The following is a 17,913-nucleotide window of genomic DNA, read 5'->3' on the forward strand; positions in this document are numbered from 1 at the left end:
GTGGAATCAACATGTAACTTTATGAGTTAAGGAAGATAAAATATCAAGAGATAGATGGGGATGATTTCATGATTCCTGAGCTTTTTTTTTTTTTATCTCCCCCCCTCCACCTATGTAGTTTCCTCATTCCTCCTGTCAAGTTCCTGTTCATAAAAATAATGATTTGGGTATTTGACAAACACTTGCACTTAAGTTAAAGTAGGTTGATCACTGGAACCAACTGTCTGTCTTTGTGGTATTTTTGGTTGTTTTGCTTGTGTGACGAAATTCACTTCTCATAAACTCTCAAATACTGTAGGTGTTAACTGTCAGATGTTCCACTTCCTGTACAAATGTGGTAAAACTCTGTGTTGTACATCTTGACTTGGTAGTGGCCAATCCCTATAATGTAATAGTGTTTATTTATTATTTGAGCCTGACATTGTTCATTTGAATGTATGTTTCTTTAAAGATCTTCAATCTTGAAAACACATTAAACACATACTATATATAGGCATAGTACAATCTGAGGGGATATACAGTAAATTGGATAGCCTCCCGGCACCTATTTCGGGCATCCAAGACCAAGTCCTATCTATTTGAATGGGGGAATCCTGAAATCTCAAACTGCTTGGTGAACTCACAATTAAATCAAATCAGCAACAAAATCTAACATGAACTGTCCCATAAATGTTGTTTCTTATGAGGAAAATAAAGTGCGTTGACTCCAAGCAGCTCTAAAAGTTTTTAGAATAGTTATAGAATAATCTGGCATCCTTCTGAAGGCACTCTGCCTGCGCTTGAGGTGTTGAATGCTATGTTTATAATTTAAACGTTAATTACACAAATAAAATGTTTAGCGTAGATTGATTGAACAGTGCTTGATTAGCCTATTATTTATTTATTGTAGACTTTATTATTAAACGAAGTAAACATTTTGCTGAAATATCCATAACATAGAAGAGCGCACGGTTTATCCGTCGATCAGATGCGCGTGAAAGTTGTGTTCGTTACTATTGCAACAGTAGAATCTGGGTGCAGTGTGTTTCAGAATCAAAATCATTGTAAAAAGAACTTTTGTTATGTCAAGATAAGAAAATTAAGTTGTTTTCAATAGCGGTCAGTTTTGTTCCTTTACAAGATTTCAATGACGGTCGGTTTTGTTCCTTTACGAGATTTCAATGACGGTCAGTTTTGTTCCTTTACAAGATTTCAATGACGGTCGGTTTTGTTCCTTTACGAGATTTCAATGACGGTCAGTTTTGTTCCTTTACAAGATTTCAATGACGGTCAGTTTTGTTCCTTTACAAGATTTCAATGACGGTCGGTTTTGTTCCTTTACAAGATCTCGATGACGGTCAGTTTTGTTCCTTTACAAGATTTTAGTGACGGTCGAATTTGTTGGTTACGAGATTTCAATGGCTGTCAGTTATCAATGGCTGTCGGTTTTCTTCTGTTATGACATTTCAAAGACAGTCAGTTTTGTTTTGTTACGAGATCTCAGTGACAGTCAGTTTTTTTCCTTTATAAGATTTCAGTGACGGTTGGTTTTGTTATTTTAGGAGATTTCAGTAATTGTCGCATTTGTTCCTTTATGAGATTTCAATGACGGTCAGTTTTATTTCATTACAGAGTTCAATGTTGAACTAACAGTCATTGAGATCTCGTAAAGGAACAAAATTGAATTTACAATATTTCAGTGACGGCCTGTTTTGTTCCATTACAACATTTCAATATTGTCCGGTTTCATTTCATTACGAGATTTCAGTGACGGTTGGTTTTGTTCATTTATGAGCTTTCAAAGATGGTTGTTTGTTGTTTTATGAGATTTCAGTGATGGTCAGTTTTGTTTCATTATGAGATCTCTTTTTTTCCCTGTTATGAGATTTCAAAGACAAAAGTCAGTTTTTTTAGTTTTTTTTTGTTTTTTTGTTACGAGAGTTCAATGATGGATGTTTTTTTTTTCTTTACAAGACCTCAATGACGGTAGGTTTTGTTCCTTTGTTCCGTTACGAGATTTCAAAGACGGACGGTTTTGTTTCTTTACAAAATTTCAATGATGGTTGATTTTGTTCCTTTACTAGATCTCAATGACAGTCAGTTTTGTTCCTTTACAAGATCTCAATGACAGTCAGTTTTGTTCCTTTACAAGATCTCAGTGGTTGACGGTATTATATCGTTATGAAATTTCAATGATGGTCGGTTTTGTCCCTCTATGAGATTTCAATAACATCTGTTTTTTCAATGACAGTCGATTCCGAAACGATTCAAACTGTTGGTTTGTTCAGTCACGACATTTCTATGATGGTCGGTTTTGTTCAGTTATGAGATCTCAGTGATGGTCAGTTTTGTTCAATTACGAGATTTCAATGATGGTCGGTTTTGTTCATTTAGTAGATCTCAATAGCAGTTGATTTTGTTCCTTTACGAGTTCTCAATAACTGTCAGTTTTGTTTCATGACAAAATTTCAATGACGGTCTGAACTGGCGGCCATCTTGCGACGAGGCTCAGGGATGGCGGCCATCTTGCGACGAGACTCTGGGATGGCGGCCATCTTGCGACGAGGCTCTGGGATGGCGGCCATCTTGCGACGAGGCTCTGGGATGGCGGCCATCTTGCAACGCGGCTCTGAAATGGACACTGGGGCTGGAGTGAACTCTGGAGTGGCTACGATGGTCCCGAAGTTAAGGGAGGTGGAGGATTTGGTTGCAGGATTGGGGTGAGCTGGAGTGGCCAAACTCTTTCAGGATAGGACCGGATAAGAGTTATCGTAACTTCAGCCATAAAATCTGAATTATATAGCCAGAGGACGAAATTAATGAAATCGTTTAGAGGCAAATTATATTATATCATATTGTATTATATTAAATTGTATTGTATTATATAGACCTTTTGATTCCTGTCTATCAATGACTTAGCAAGTTGTACGGAAGTGGCTACCCCAAAATACACTTTTGTACGAGTGAGTAGTGGGCAACTGACTAAAAAGGTAGCAGCTAACCCGCACTCTCTAACTAAGAGCAGACAGGCTAATTTGTGTCTGTGAGATCCACGTAATTGAAAGTAAATGGATGCTCAGAATGATCAAATATCCAAATTATTAAAACACACTTTTAATCAGCTATTATTTGGAAGCATAATAACTATACTTGAAATTACTTGAAATTAGAGTCAGAATAAATTACCAATGGAGTCAGATTTTAAATTGGAAAACCAAATTTTATTAAATAAGTGATTTTTACAGAAGCGTTAAGACCTGCATGCATTATACCTTTGCCCACATCGTTGGATTCCGTCATTGGGCCGATGGGTGGTCCTTACGTGGATCAGGGTAGGATCTGAACTCTGCAGGTATAGGTAGATCTCCAGGAACAGGATTGGGCACCCCTGTTGTATAGGTTGCCCTGAGTCTGTTTTGCTGCACTAAACTGAGCAATATAACATATATTATAACTAACTATAACAGATATTTTAAAGTAGGCCTTTATTAAGCAAATAAAGGAGCGAAAAATGACTCACAATCTGCTTTGAAACAGACATAAGTTGGCCTGTTATCCTGCCAAATTTCAGATTCACCACATGACAACATCTTAGATTAAAGGAGATGTTATAAAGCTTGATTGGATTTATTAATTTATTTACAAAATACCAATTCAAAATTGATTAAAATACATATAAGCATATGCATATTTACTTTTGAGTTGAAAATATAATGTAGCATATTTGTAAAACTGCACATCTGCACACAAGATATTTAGGATTAGCAAATATTCTAAACAAAACATTACTGCTACCTTATGTAGCCCTTACGCGCTCATTGTGTTTTGTCTTTCGGTTTGTATTTCCATAGCATGAAGGTAAGATCTTACGGATTTATGAATGAACTGCTCGTTTTAAACTCTTTCTGGTCTACTGACATTTGTTATAACAGAAAACTGCATTGAAAATGTATGTGTTAATGTAAATGGATTAGTCTTTGTTACAGTTCACATCTCCCCTGGACTCCATCTCCCATCATCCTCCCTGATTCACACCTGCACTCACTTCCTCATTGCCCTCCTGCTGATTACACACTCCCTGCACCTGGACTTCATCATCTGCACACCCTTTATATGGGCTCACTTGCCTGCACTCCATTGTCTGTTCTTATGTTTGCTTATGGATTGGTTGTTCTGGTTCTTTGTTTAATAAACCCATTTTGTAGAAGTTCGATTCTGATTCATCTCTGCTGCAACCGACCGTTACAGTCTTACAGTTTGCTATAAAATAAGACAGCAGACTTGTATACATATACAAGAATATATTTCTGTTATTAATTACTGAAAATGTAATTCAATAATTAAGAAAAAACAAGAAAAAGTTCTGTTTTTCATAAAAAATTTAATTGGCCAATCAAAGCTTTTGTTGTTTTCAACATAACATTAACCAGCTTTGTTTTAAGTAAAATGGCGTTTAAAGTAAAATGGCATTTAAATGCAGAGAACTCTGTTGTAATCTGCATCCAACCATGACAGCTATAATAGCTGTTATCTCTTCTTAAAAACCACAAACTCTAAGACAATAAACAATACAGTAAAGAAAATGCCAAGTGCAACGCTGACATGATTCAGGGTACGTGCCGTTTTGGAGTTCTTCTCTGCTAATACTTGCTGTCCTGAGTGGTTGGCATTTCGAGTCTGTGAAAACAATTATAAAACAATGTTAACCACTTCTGTTCTCATTCTGAATTTCTTTGAGCCAATGGCACATGGGGGAATTCTCAAATGGGGGGCAAACTCAACTCTATGGATAGGTTTTCTTATAGTTCAACATATATGTTTCATTTCCAGTTCATCGGTTTCCAGGTTAAAGAAACACTATTTATAACAAGCAAAATTATGTTTATTTATTAAAAACAAGTCACACCAACATGTCATCAAGTTTATACATTTTAACATTTCATTTTATTTATTGTAATAAATGCCAAATAATGTTAATGTTGTTAAACTTCTTGTCATTAAATCATGAAGGATGCAGGAAACCTTTTATTTAACTGATCCGAGCGCTCATAAAAAATGGTTTGCTCACGGGTCTTCGTTCTGAGTTGTTTACTTTGTAATTAGTCTGGTCATATTCATCAGTTTGACTGCTTCAGGCTGCTTTGTCATGCATTGACAGTGTGTCAACATAAAACATCTGCTGTTTGCATTCATTTTAACCCATTCAAACACTCCTGAGCCAACTAATCAAGCTTCTCACATAAACATGAAAGTTCAACACATTGTCACAGATGTAAGTGTGGTCCATTAGTAATCAAAAGTTACACACTTCATGCATTACAAGACAAATGTCATTTAAGTAGACGAGTGGTCAAATGCAAAGACCGCAAATGTGAGTGTTGGGACAAGCCTGTCCAACAATTTTTTTTTTTCTATGATTTAAGAGATTTCACTGAAGGAAAGAGGATTAAACTATGGTATGTGGTACAATAGCCTTTACACTTATTATTTAGTGTTGTGTGCAGCGATAATGGTAACTTCATAAAGTTAATTTAACTTTATGAAGTTACCTCTTACTTATTATCGCTCTCCTGAATGTAATCAGTTTTATTGGATCACGTTTTCTAACATATTTCTGTTTTATTTTGCACATTGATAACCAAGTTATCATATTACCAAGTTAAACTATTAGCAAAGGTAAGCTATGCTAACAAACTGATTAGCTTAGCTAATGCAGTCATCCAAAATCGCAGTTGTTAGCTACATGCGTGTTGAAAACGACTGGCTTGTAAGTATATTTTTCACATATTAAAATAATAATTTTCACATATTATAATGTAAAGTAAATAAGGTAAAGTAATAATAATCTTTTTTTTTAACTCTTCCCTCGCCAGTTTTTTTTTTTTATTATTATTATTTTAAAGTTGCCAGAGAGTGCCAGCATTTTTGATCTTTTTCACAAAACTTTCATGGCCCCCAGAATATTTTGTTGTATGTACATATACATGCAATATTTCAAAAGAAAGAACGGAGCCTCTGCTTTTTTTTTTTTTTTTTTTAAACAACATTTTATTCTAGCGTCATGCATTCTTTTTTATCAATTTGAATGGGGGTAAGTTTCAGATAGAAACATAGATTGAGTAGATTGTGTCAACACCCCCAAAGCTTTGCAGTCCTGTACCTATTCCTGGGTCGACATTTCATTTGGTAATGTTATGTTTTGATTTATATGCTGTTTAATGTTTGATGATCACATTATTTTACATGTGCATAAGCAATTTTTATCGCTTGTTTCTGCTTCTTCACCTGTGTTTTGATCTGGAGATTCTGTATTTTTCAAATAAAAAAAATTATATTTTCAAATAAAGAAAGTGATTGTTTAGCTGTAGATAGGATCTCCAGTGCCACACCTCTTTCCTTATAAATGAAAGTCATTTACAGGAAGTCAAAAAACTGGATCAATGGCCATCCATATTGATATTTATCAGTGGAGGATGGTGGTTATGTTTTTAAAAAATTAACTTGCATTTTTTGTAGTGCTTTTTTGTGTGATCACAAGCTTAAGTTTTAACAGGCCTTTCACCTGTTCAGTACTGCATCTCTTTATAAAATTAATTATTTAAGTGAACTCAACCTGATGGAGACATACTTTTCTATTTAAGTGCAGTTTGTCAGGCACAAGAAATTATTTAGTTATTACTGCAGTATTCCAAAATACACAATTTTCACAATCATTTGAGTAGTGAATCACTGATAATGTGTGGGATCAGTGTGGGGGATGTTTAAGCTAACAGATCAACCGATTAGGAAATGTTCTCGAACGTATCATACATTTGGACTTGGACTTTTGTCTGGCACTACACTTTTCCGTTCTCTATCATACAAACATATAATTAACACAAAATTTCTTTCCCCAAAGAACCACAAATTGGTTCATAGAAATCATTCTTCATTCAGTATAAATAATTAATAATCATTTTCCATAGATTTTTTCTTGGCCATTAAAGGGTCATGATTAATAAATAATTAATGTCTGTAATTACGAACTTGATGATTACCGAACTCCTTGCCCTTTATATATTTGATATTTTACATTACTAAACACTGAAATGTAAACCACGATAAAGACATGCCTGAATATTTTGACTTCTCTATTGCATGAACCTCATTTTTGTGGATTTTTTTCAGCAATTTTATGTTTAATTATGCTTATGAAGATTAAAGAAATTAAATAAATAGTTATAAAATAGAAATAAGAGGAAGGTACATTGGCTAATACTTACAGAGCAGGAGAAAACCAGTGCAGCGATGCCCAGAGGAAAGCAGCAGCACAGCATGGTAAAGATGGAATAGCACAGGTAATCTGGCTGTGGATTGGCCAGTGGAGCAGCGGTCACAAAAACTGCAGGCTGCACGGCGACCACGGATTGCCCTGGATATGGTCCTTGGACATAGGGGCCCTGGGGAACTGGCTGGCTTGGATAGGAAGGAGGGTACCCAGCAGGATTGTCCTGGTATGCTGGTGGTGGGGATGTAGGCTGCAGCATCCCTGATTTCTCAGTTGAATTCCAGCCACCTGGGGGTTGATTGTTGAGATCCATTTTTCTGATTATTGGCTTTTTTTACTTTGATTGTAATTTCCCTTTGTCCTTGTGCTCTGTAGAGATGTATGTATTGCTGTACTCTGGTTCAGACTCTCATATACTTTGGTGATGAGTGGGAGGGGAGCTGTAGGTTGTAGGGAGTGACAAGAACTTTGGCACTGTTCCCGTCATACTGTATGACTGCGGGAGCCACCCTGTGGTTACACAATGACCCTGATGAGAGACATGAAAAATCAGGAGGATCAGGATCAGGATTAAATCATCACAACCAAGCATATTCTTTGGACCTTTTTGTGACAGTGAATCTTCTTTTTAAATGAGTTTCCCCATCTCTCCTGTCAGCAGTCCACGTCAAAACAATCCTTCCATTGTTTTAAAAGAAAAAGCACTGTTAAAGGCAGGGTAGGTGATTTGCTTCAAAAACATTTTTTGTTATGCAGGTTGAAAGTCTCTACACATCCCGATAGCAATAACTAAGTTAAGTGGTCTAAATGCATTTATTTATATCGTCTGTGGAAGGAGTAGTACCATAAAATGTTCGTCCAATCATATCCGTTTATGCAGACAGTCATGATTTCAAAAATGTTTTCACTGGATGAATTTTGAGTATTTAACCCATTTGTGCCCAAATTTTTCTGAATGGTTTCATGCATATAGTCATGTTAATAGTGTCCTATTTGAACATGTTCTGCATTTATTTTCCCCAGGTTTTTGTTTTTTTCTTAAAAATTGCATTTGAATATGCGGCAACTATAGTTGCCGGTCGGCAAATATGTTGTATGCACCCCTTCAATGTAAAATTTGAATAGGAGGAGAACATTTGGCATCTAACTCAAAATAACTGCTTTCAACAGATCAATCTTTATTCATAAACAAATTTATTATGTATAAAAGTCTACGAATGTTCGATGCGAACCAAAAAAAGCTGCATCATGCTTATAATCTCTTGAATATGAAAAAACAACAAACAACAAATCCATTTGTCTTAAAGTGGTGGAACATAGTGCAGAAAAAAGTGCAGCCATTAAGTTGCTTCAACAGGGCATTGTGAATCAAAAAGTTAAATAAAAATAAATAAATAAAAACATATTTGACCCTGGACCAAAAAAAAAACAGTCATAAGTCGCACAGGTATATTTGTAGCAATAGCCAACAATACATTGTATGGGTCAAAATTATCGATTTTTCTTTTATGACAAAAATCATTAGGATATTAAGTAAAGATCATGTTCCATGAAGATATTTTGTAAATTTCCTACCATAAATTTATCAAAAAATTATTTTTGTGAGTGGATATGCATTGTTAAGGACTTCATTTGCACAATTATAAAGGCATTTTTTTCAATATTTGACAAATGACAAAAATAACAGTGCATACAGACAATTTCTTTCAAAAGACATTCATAATGGGAAGTTCATGTCATATGTGTCCTCCCCGCTCCCATTTTCTATCTCTCTTGGGTAGAGTTTTAGTGGTTTGCAAGCACTCAACATGCAAGGCCACATCGCATTTCTCACATGCAAAGGAAGTGCGTCCATCACTATCAAATTACAGTCTACTATACAGTAGAGCTGTCAGTTAAAGGGATAAGTTATGTTTTAGGTGGGATTTTATGAAAGCAAAAAGCACTAAACACCAATAACCTTGATTTATTAACTTATTAACACAGTATACCCCATTTCCCCATGATATATGTACTTACAAGTCATTTGCCCACCGGTAACTATAGTTGCCGCTTGTACACAAAAAACTATAAAACTCTTGTAAGATTTGTTTTGTTTGGATGATTCTAGAGACCTTCATGATTGTGTAGATATATATGTCAACAAAAAAATACTTATTAGTAACATGAAAATTACTTTTCTTTGGGAGGGTTTGCCTTCGCTATGCTTAGTAGGTGTAGGAAGTTGACAGCCTTGACAGGAAGGAAGTGAATACCCTTTTTTTTTCTTGAAATCCTTTATTTGGTTGTTTTCTTGCATGTCATTGAAACATAAAACATGGATAACATCTAGAAAAATTCTTACAAAAGGAAAATGACAACTATACTCTGCGGCAACTATAGTTGCCGGTGGGCTTTTAAAGGGCTCAACGTGGCCATGTGTGTGTATTATAAGTGACTTTGAACTTCTAAAACCGTGAGTTGCATCTTTTTAGGATTCCAAATAGCTAAATAACAGTCCTCAGTTCATTTCAAATAGGACATAACTAAGGTATTGTGGTTAAGTATGTCAGTTAGATTAATTCGGTATGTGTTTTTGATTTTCTAAGAACCGGCTCATAAGACTGATTTATTCGGGTATCTGAATAGAGAGTATTTAGATGACAACATCAATGGTTATAAAAAAGAAAAAGAGCACTTGTTTTTGGTCATTGAAAGTTATAATTAAATATAATCTAAAGACAGGAGGAAAAAACAAATATCAATATCTACTTTGACAGTCACAGTTTACATTGTTTTGAAACATAAGATAATCAACTTTAAAGCATGTTTTAGTTACATTAATAATTTTACATTAGAGATTAGCCAGACAGATCAAACAGTCAATCATACGAAAATGCACAATAGTATGTTTGTAATCTAAAAAACATCACAATGTGGTTATAAAATTATACTTGTGGCATTATATAATGCTATTTTTGGAAAGCCCTCATTCCTGTTGTCCAACTATGATATCTATGACAATTATGGAGGTGTTATTTCTTGCTGACTATTTACAGACACCACAATGACGCAGGCGATATACACCACAAAGAGGGCAAGGCCAATACCAAGAGCAATATGGTTCACAGTGAGCGCCATTTTGGAGTTGTTCTCTGCTATTTGTTGTTGTCCGGACATGTTGGCATTCCGAGTCTGTGAAAATAAATGTGAAACATAATGTCAGTTATGCCACTTGTGTTTTTCAGAACTACCCATTCTGACTGAGTTTTCTCTAAGCAAGAGTGCTTAAAGTGTTTACATTGTAGTAAAGCAATGTCTATTCTAACAGTGATTCACATGGTTGCTCATGAATGAAATGCATGTTTAAACAGATGCCAAAGGTGTTATTTCAAATACCAGTATGACCTTTTATGTAATAATGGAAACCCAGAGCACATTTTGAATGCCAATATCATAAATTTGCATGTTAGATCCTGTAATGGTTTCATTTCCCTAATCTAAACCATCATCTATTGCATCATCTCACTTTTAGTTACATCATTTATGGGAACAAAAGTGTTTTTTTTTAAATGAAAACCAGCATCTGCTCACAGTAAATAATGTAAATTTAGAAACTCAGAATGGGCCAAGGAGGTGCTGTCGCGAGGAGCGTCAGTTCCGAAAACCAGGTCCGAGTGGGCCAATACGGAGCCACTAACAAGACCTGCTCCCCGTCCTCCCTGACTCTGCACAGGAGCTGTGCGAGAAGGCTCACTGGGGGCCCCGGGGTCAGCTGTGTGCCAGAGCATCCATGCCGAGAGTGCCCTCGGTCAGGGAATAAAACAACTGGCAATGGGCTGTGTCCGGAGAGGCAAACAGATCTATCTGTGCGGCCCCCGAAACGCTGCCAGATCAGCTGGACCACCTTCAAGCAGGTCCTTGAAGCGGCCCAGTGCAAGACGTACTGCTAGCAACTCGAGGCAACTGATATGCCAATGCAGTTGGGGCCCCGTACATAGACCCGATACTGCATGCCCATTGTACGTGGCTCCCCACCCGGTGGCAGAGGCATCTGTGGAGACCACAGCATGCCTGGACGCTTGTTTGAGGGGAACTCCTGCCCACAGGAACGAAGGGTCCGACCACTGAGTGAGGGTACGATGGCAGTTCGGTGTCACGGGGACACAGAACGTAACGCGTTGCCACGCCCATCTCGGGACCCGGTCGTGAAGCCAGTGCTGAAGCGGCCTCATATGAAGCAATCCGAGTGGCGTGACTGCGTCTACGGATGCCATATGCCCCAGGAGCCTCTGAAAAAGTTTCAGTGGGGCCACTGTCCTGCACTTGAGCGAACTCAGGCAGTTCAACACTGACTGGACGCGCTCCTCGGTGAGGCACGCTGTCCGGGTGACTGAGTCCAGTTCCATACCGAGATAAGAGATCCTCTGCCCGGGAGCGAGTTCGCTCTTGTCCCAGTTGACCCGAAGACCCAACCGGCTGAGGTGAGCTAACACCATGTCCCTGTGTTTGCACAGCTGCTCTCGCGAGCTGGCCAGAATGAGCCAGTCGTCAGAATGCGAATGCCCTGTTCCTTGAGCGGAACAATAGCTGCCTCCGCAACCTTGGTAAAGACGCGGGGCAACAGGGCCAGCCCAAAGGGTAGGACTTTGTACTGATATGCCCGACCCTTGAACGCAAACCATAGGAAGGGTTTGTGTCGAGGCAGAATCGAGACATGAAAGTACGCGTCCTTCAGGTCAATCGCTGCAAACCAATCCTGGGGACGGATGCATTCGAAAATGCGTTTCTGCGTAAGCATCTTGAACGGCAGGATTCAGGACACACGCAGATTCAGGATTGGCTGTAACCCACTGCCTTTCTTAGGTACAATGAAGTAGGGGGCTGTAAAACCCTGACTTCATATCGGCTGGAGGGACCGGCTCGATTGCATCCTTCGCCAGGAGGACAGCAATCTCCGCCCGGAGAACAGGTGCATTGTCCAGGGACACGCGAGTGTAATGGACACCCCTGAACACCGGGGGACGTCAGGCGAACTGAATCGCATAGCCGAGTCTGATGGTACAAATGAGCCAGAGGGATGGGCTGGGAAGCGCTAACCAGGCTCCCAGACTCTGAGCCAGCGGGACCAAAGGCACCACAGACGTACCTGGCGTGGGGCAGCAAGGCAGAGTACTGGGACTCGACTCGGACGGCATAACGGTCCGAAGTGGGGTCGGACTCTGCGAGGTGGCAGTGTGTATGGAAGACGGCACAAGGGAGGCGGCCTCGACATACACACTGGGACCTGCTGGCGAGGTGAGAGGGGGCTGAGAGTGAGCCAGCTGCGCCCTCTTGGGACCTGGAGGCTTGGGGAACAGTTCTAATTCGTAGGTACCACTGGACTCCAGCCAGCGGCGGAACAGAACGGAACCAAAGATTCTTCACCCGGCCCTCCTCCGTTGGAGGGAGCGATGCGGGCATCGTCTCCCGAAGAACTGTCTACCTCTGCTCCAGGTCGCCTGTTTCAGGACCGCTTCTCGCTAACCACCTGGCTTGGCTGCGGACTGGGTTTAGGCCAGCTTGTGAGATGAGAGTATCGAGAAAGCGCACTTTGACGACCTCTCACACCTCTGCAAGGCTAGCCAGGGGTGTTTCTGGACCACCATGGTGGACATCGTCTGGCATCGACTTGCATCACAGCATAGCTCAACCCCGACTCAGAACTACCCACATGCAATGAGTGCTTTGGCCTTCCACAGACTCGCCGGGGGCCAAGACACATGCAGGGCAGAGGTGGTGTGCCCGTAGCACTGCCACCCCACCATCGAGGGTAGTGAGAGAGGAAAAACTTTTAATGCAGATTATGGCCCTTTTGGCATTCCATATTTGGCACCAAAAGGCTTCCATACTGCCAAGTTTTTCATGCACATACAGGCTAAAGAACAGGGGGCGGGGCAAGGCGAGTACGCGTCGCACTACGCCCCCAGGGGCCCGGGAAAGCATGGTCATCAACTCTGAATCTGATTCAGCATGAGCACACCAAAACCGTGGGACGCTCAGCCTCATCTTCATTTCCAGAGCCCAACAACCCTCTCTCCAATGTAGCAATCGACATCTGATCCTCTGCTGGAGCCCTGACTGAAACGCTAGGTCCCCCATGAGAAGGACCAGCAATCCACAGCCATGTGGGACAGTGAACGTGGCCGTCTACTGGACGACACATGGCGCGCTGCCATGTTCTTACTAAACATAAACCACCCACAAACACAGTCACAGCATGTTTGCGATGCGCTAGAGGAGTGGGGGCCCACGGAGATTGGCTCGGCGGGTATTGCCCCACTGTGATCCTCATGAGAGAACATGAACCACCCACAAACACAGTCTCAGCACGCTATGCAGACATGAGAGAAAGTGATTGTGGCCGTCAGTGAAGATAGGAAACGACCGCCTCCAGAAACGCACAGACGGAATGACATCTTGAAAAAGACGAAGTGTCCGTCTGTGAAGCTCTTTTAGAAGGGGGAAAGAGACAGCTCTTTGTGTTGTGCTAAAGCACACAGAGGATCAGCCGCGTTGTGACTGCAGGTGCACGCTGATCGCCTACAGTCATACACAGAGTAGGAACCGGTACCCAAATCGCAAACCGACCAGACAAAGACAGCTTTGCTGTAAAAACAGCAGTTGAGAGCTCTGTAGCTCGCGGCCACCGCTGTAAGTGCCGTAACACCAGCACAGACTTCACAAGAAGGCTTTCTTCTTCTCCAAGAGACTCGTGCTTTACACAGTAAAGGCGATCTTGCAGGAACACAAATGCTTGGCTCCGAAGCGAAAGACAAAGTGCGCGTGCATCTGTATCCGTACTTATACCCACGCTGCGGGACAGAGCAGGTGCTATTAATCACGCACGCCAATATCCATTGGCTTGTTTAGTTTACACTCGAAGGTGATAGGGCTCTCTAGTGATATCCCAATTTGTCAGTCACTACTGACATACGTCGAACGTGACCGACTGAAAGGGAACTCAGTCTTATATCTAGACTAAAATCCATTGTATATACGTTTCTTGTTATGTAGACTTGTCGACTATGATCTCTCTCTCTTTTAATTCAACAAAGTCTTTTCCATCTAGCCTTTAAAGGGGAAGTTGACCAAGAATGTAACAATTGTTTACTCATTATTGCATGTTGGACAAAAGAAAAAGTAAATATTTTCATATATGAGTAAACTTACCTCTAAATTAAAGGGATTTTAGTGGAAAGGATTTACATTTATTAAGCGATTCATCAGTGGCAATAAAGACAAGATACAAAGTTTCAGACATCGTTCAGAATGTTTTTCTGAATTATTCAGAATTAAGAAAAAGTGACAGCATAGACAAAGAAATAGTTAAAGCATAGATTTTTTTTTCCAGTTTATGCTCAAGGAAGAGACAAGTGTAACACAGTCCACTGCAGGCAAGTCTTAGAGAACCCATGTGCAGTTTTATTTACAATGTCCAAACATGATCAAACATAAACTTGGCTTTACGTGGCATGGCAAAACAACAAACATGAACATAATTTTACCCAAAGTGGTACAGGGACAATACTAGACAAAGAACAAGGCAAACATGAGGGCTTAAATACACAAGGACTGATCACAAACAAGGAACACTTGCACAATCAACCCAATGAGCCAATGACAACATAGGACATATGACAAGGGAAGATGGCAGGATCACAAGGGAATCACATGACATAAGGGAGCACACAACAAACAGGAACATGAAACTTGACTAAACTTCAAAACAAAGACATGAAACATGAACACAAATCCAAAACTATACGTGACAAGTTTTTAGCTGTTTCTTGAATATTGTTATTACCATTTGCAAAACAAAAACAGTTAAGATTTAATGAATAAAGATTAAATTAGTGGGGAAAAAATGCAATTTATGATCGACCAATGTTAGTTATCAGTTTGAAAAGGGTTAAGAAATGTATGTGAACTAATACTTACATTGATAGAGTAAATTAGAGCAACAATTCCCAGAGGTAAACAGCAGCACAGCATGGTAAAGATGGAGTAGCACAGGTAATCTGGCAGTGGATAGGCCAGTGGAATGTTGGTCAAATAAACTGCCGGCTGCACGGTAACAGCAGGATGACCTGGATATGGTCCTTGGCCGTATGGTCCTGAAGCTCCATATTGCTGGGCTTGATACCCAGAGGTGCTCGGGAAGCTCCCTGGAGGAGGGTGTCCAGAATGGTCCTGGTATGGTGGTGGCCCAGGCTGCAACAACTTTGATTTCTCAGATGTATTCCAGTTTTCTTGGGGCTCCATTGTTCTGTTTAGTAAACTGGGACTGTCCTGTTTTCTTTGTGCTTTACAGAGAAGTGGCACACATTTGTGGACTCTGGCTAAGAGGAATCAAGTTTGTTCGGTCACGGACTTTGGCTCTCTATGGTCATGTGAAGATTTATAGGAATCTAACGTAGGAGGAGTAGCAAGAAGTGACAGCAGGTGTGACAGATTCAGCTTCCTCATCTACACAGTAACACAGAAACATAATATTCATATAGTATTGACTGCAGGTATTTGGAGATTATTTGTACTAAGTTTTTGTAATATATATATATTTATATGTGTGTATATTTATATGTAATATATGTGTGTGTGTGTGTGTGTGTGTGTATACGGTGTATGAACGTGCCCATCAATTCCAGAAAATCACTGGCAGTGAACCAAAATCACATGATCTTGGGACACATCATCAGTGTATTTTCCAGAATCTCTGTGTGAAAGGGTTTTAATGGTTGTGGTTTGCTATTGCTGTGATCTCATGGTGTGAGTGACAGTTTGTCCCACCCTCGAACAGTAAGCACGACGTCAGAAAAGAGAAGAGAGGTGTTACAAGATTTTCGTTTTTTTCCGTTATTTTGACCATGTGTCACTTGTGTACCTGGATATAAAATGATGATCATTTTTGATAGTTTATTTTGTTACACAACAAACATTCATTATTTGGCGTGAATTCAGGTTGATCGGGAAACTTTTTCCCAGTCTCAGTGTGTCCCAGTCAACCTGAATTCACTGGTCATTAGTGTTTATAAACATGCATGTTCTTCATGGGGCTTTAATAAGGGGCACCTTTGACCTTATGAAACTTTGAGGGGGAAAAAAAATTAAACTGTTGGATCTATGTCAAAACATATATCACAAATCCTGGAATAAAGATGGGATTATGGCCTTGATTTGCTTTTGATTACTAGATGCTTGGTATAACGTGATGGAGTGAACATAAGATATTGTGTGAGACAGTATTGACATTTTGTTTTTTACGAAAAGATGGGGCATGGACTTGCCAACAACAAATGTTAGCTAGCAGTCCCTTAATGTATGAAAATATGACACATAAGAAAGCTATTCTCAGATCAAAAAATGACATTTTTACCACTCTTTTTATGAGTGGTATGAATTTTAATGACAATTTTTTACTTATTTAAAACCATTTTTTATGACAACAAAACATTATCTTTTACATACAGTGGCCCCCAAATTATTTGCACAAATGTATGCATTAAAATACTATTCAAATGTCTGGAATCACTGTAGTTTTATTTATGAAGAAATGAATTCCACAAGGATGAATTTTATTCAACAAGGATTAAATAAATTGATTAAAAAAAAAAAAAAAAAGACATTTCTAATGTTACAAAAGATTCTATTTCAATACTGTTCTTCAAACTTTCTGTTCTGTGAATCCTGAAAACAGGCACTGTATCACGGTTTCTGCTTTCATTTAGCAGCACAACTGTTTTTAGCACTGATAACCAGAGGTAAGAAATGTTTCTTGAGCAGCAAATCAGCACATTACAACGTTTCTGTAGGATCATGTGACACTGAAGACTGGAGTAACAGGAATAAACATCCATTTAAAATATATTAAAATAGAAAACAAATCTGTTTTTGCCTATTTTTGATCAAATAAATGCAGCCTTGGTGAGCCTAAACAAAGAATTTTATTAATCCCATACTTTTGAACAGCAACACATTATATATATCAAAATTAACAAGAATTTAAGAACAGTACCAGAATAGATATTAGTCCACAGACACATTTATACAGGTTTATTTCAGTTGTTACAGGCAGTGATGTACTTAATGATAACTAATAAAAGACCGAGTTTTAAAACATCGCAAGGTACAAAGGAAGAGCACGAGCTGAACTCATTGTAGACGATAGCTGAAGGTTGCTCTGCTGTTACACGAAGTGCCTGTCATTCAGTTACAGACGACTGCACAAATCCTTCACACTAATGAAAACATTATAAACTGTTACCTAGAAGTAAACAACTGTAGTTTAGGCATAAGTCGGCCGCGACGCTGAGAATATAGTTACCTTTATGGAATAATCCACTAATGTGCTGAGATACAAAGTGAACAAAAATTCTAAGTTGCATGTAGGCTACAATCGCGCATGTCTGAGAACCTCATGAATATTCATGTATGCTCCGCCTTCGGAAACCGAAAATCTCGTAAAAGAAGTCGCTGCAAGCAGGAGGGGAAGTTACAGGTATTTTGATTTGAGGGCACATGGAAATAATAATAATAATAATAATAATGTGCAAAAGAAAATTTAAGCATTAAAAATGAACAAGTAAAAATTAACCATTAATCAAACTTTGCCATTATTATTAAACAGAGCAGCAACTACTAGTAGAGAT

General features: G+C 39.1%; 2 protein-coding genes and 1 long non-coding RNA gene across 3 annotated transcripts in view; all 3 read right to left on the reverse strand.

Annotated features, from left to right (window-relative positions):
* LOC127497019 (trafficking regulator of GLUT4 1-like) overlaps window positions 1–4,436 on the reverse strand; it is a 31,239-nt gene extending 26,803 nt beyond the window's left edge. The window contains exon 1 of the transcript XR_007925418.1: window positions 3,252–4,436. The gene's annotated coding sequence lies outside the window, so the exon portion shown is untranslated. The remainder of the gene's footprint in view (window positions 1–3,251) is intronic.
* The window catches only part of LOC127497021 (uncharacterized), a 43,515-nt gene extending 36,027 nt beyond the window's left edge, over window positions 1–7,488 (reverse strand). The window contains exon 1 of the long non-coding RNA XR_007925421.1: window positions 7,242–7,488. This is a non-coding gene — a long non-coding RNA (uncharacterized LOC127497021). The remainder of the gene's footprint in view (window positions 1–7,241) is intronic.
* A 1,370-nt stretch (window positions 7,489–8,858) lies between these two features.
* On the reverse strand, window positions 8,859–15,663 carry si:dkey-33i11.9 (synapse differentiation-inducing gene protein 1-like). Its single transcript, XM_051865100.1, has 2 exons — window positions 15,206–15,663; window positions 8,859–10,420 (listed from the first exon to the last, which is right to left on the reverse strand). The coding sequence occupies exons 1-2, from the start codon at window positions 15,527–15,529 to the stop codon at window positions 10,250–10,252; spliced, it is 495 nt and encodes a 164-aa protein (XP_051721060.1). The 5' UTR covers window positions 15,530–15,663; the 3' UTR covers window positions 8,859–10,249.
* Window positions 15,664–17,913: the final 2,250 nt, after the last annotated feature.

The sequence above is a fragment of the Ctenopharyngodon idella genome, chromosome 16 (assembly GCF_019924925.1).
Source record: "Ctenopharyngodon idella isolate HZGC_01 chromosome 16, HZGC01, whole genome shotgun sequence".
In the NCBI taxonomy this organism is placed as follows: domain Eukaryota; kingdom Metazoa; phylum Chordata; class Actinopteri; order Cypriniformes; family Xenocyprididae; genus Ctenopharyngodon; species Ctenopharyngodon idella.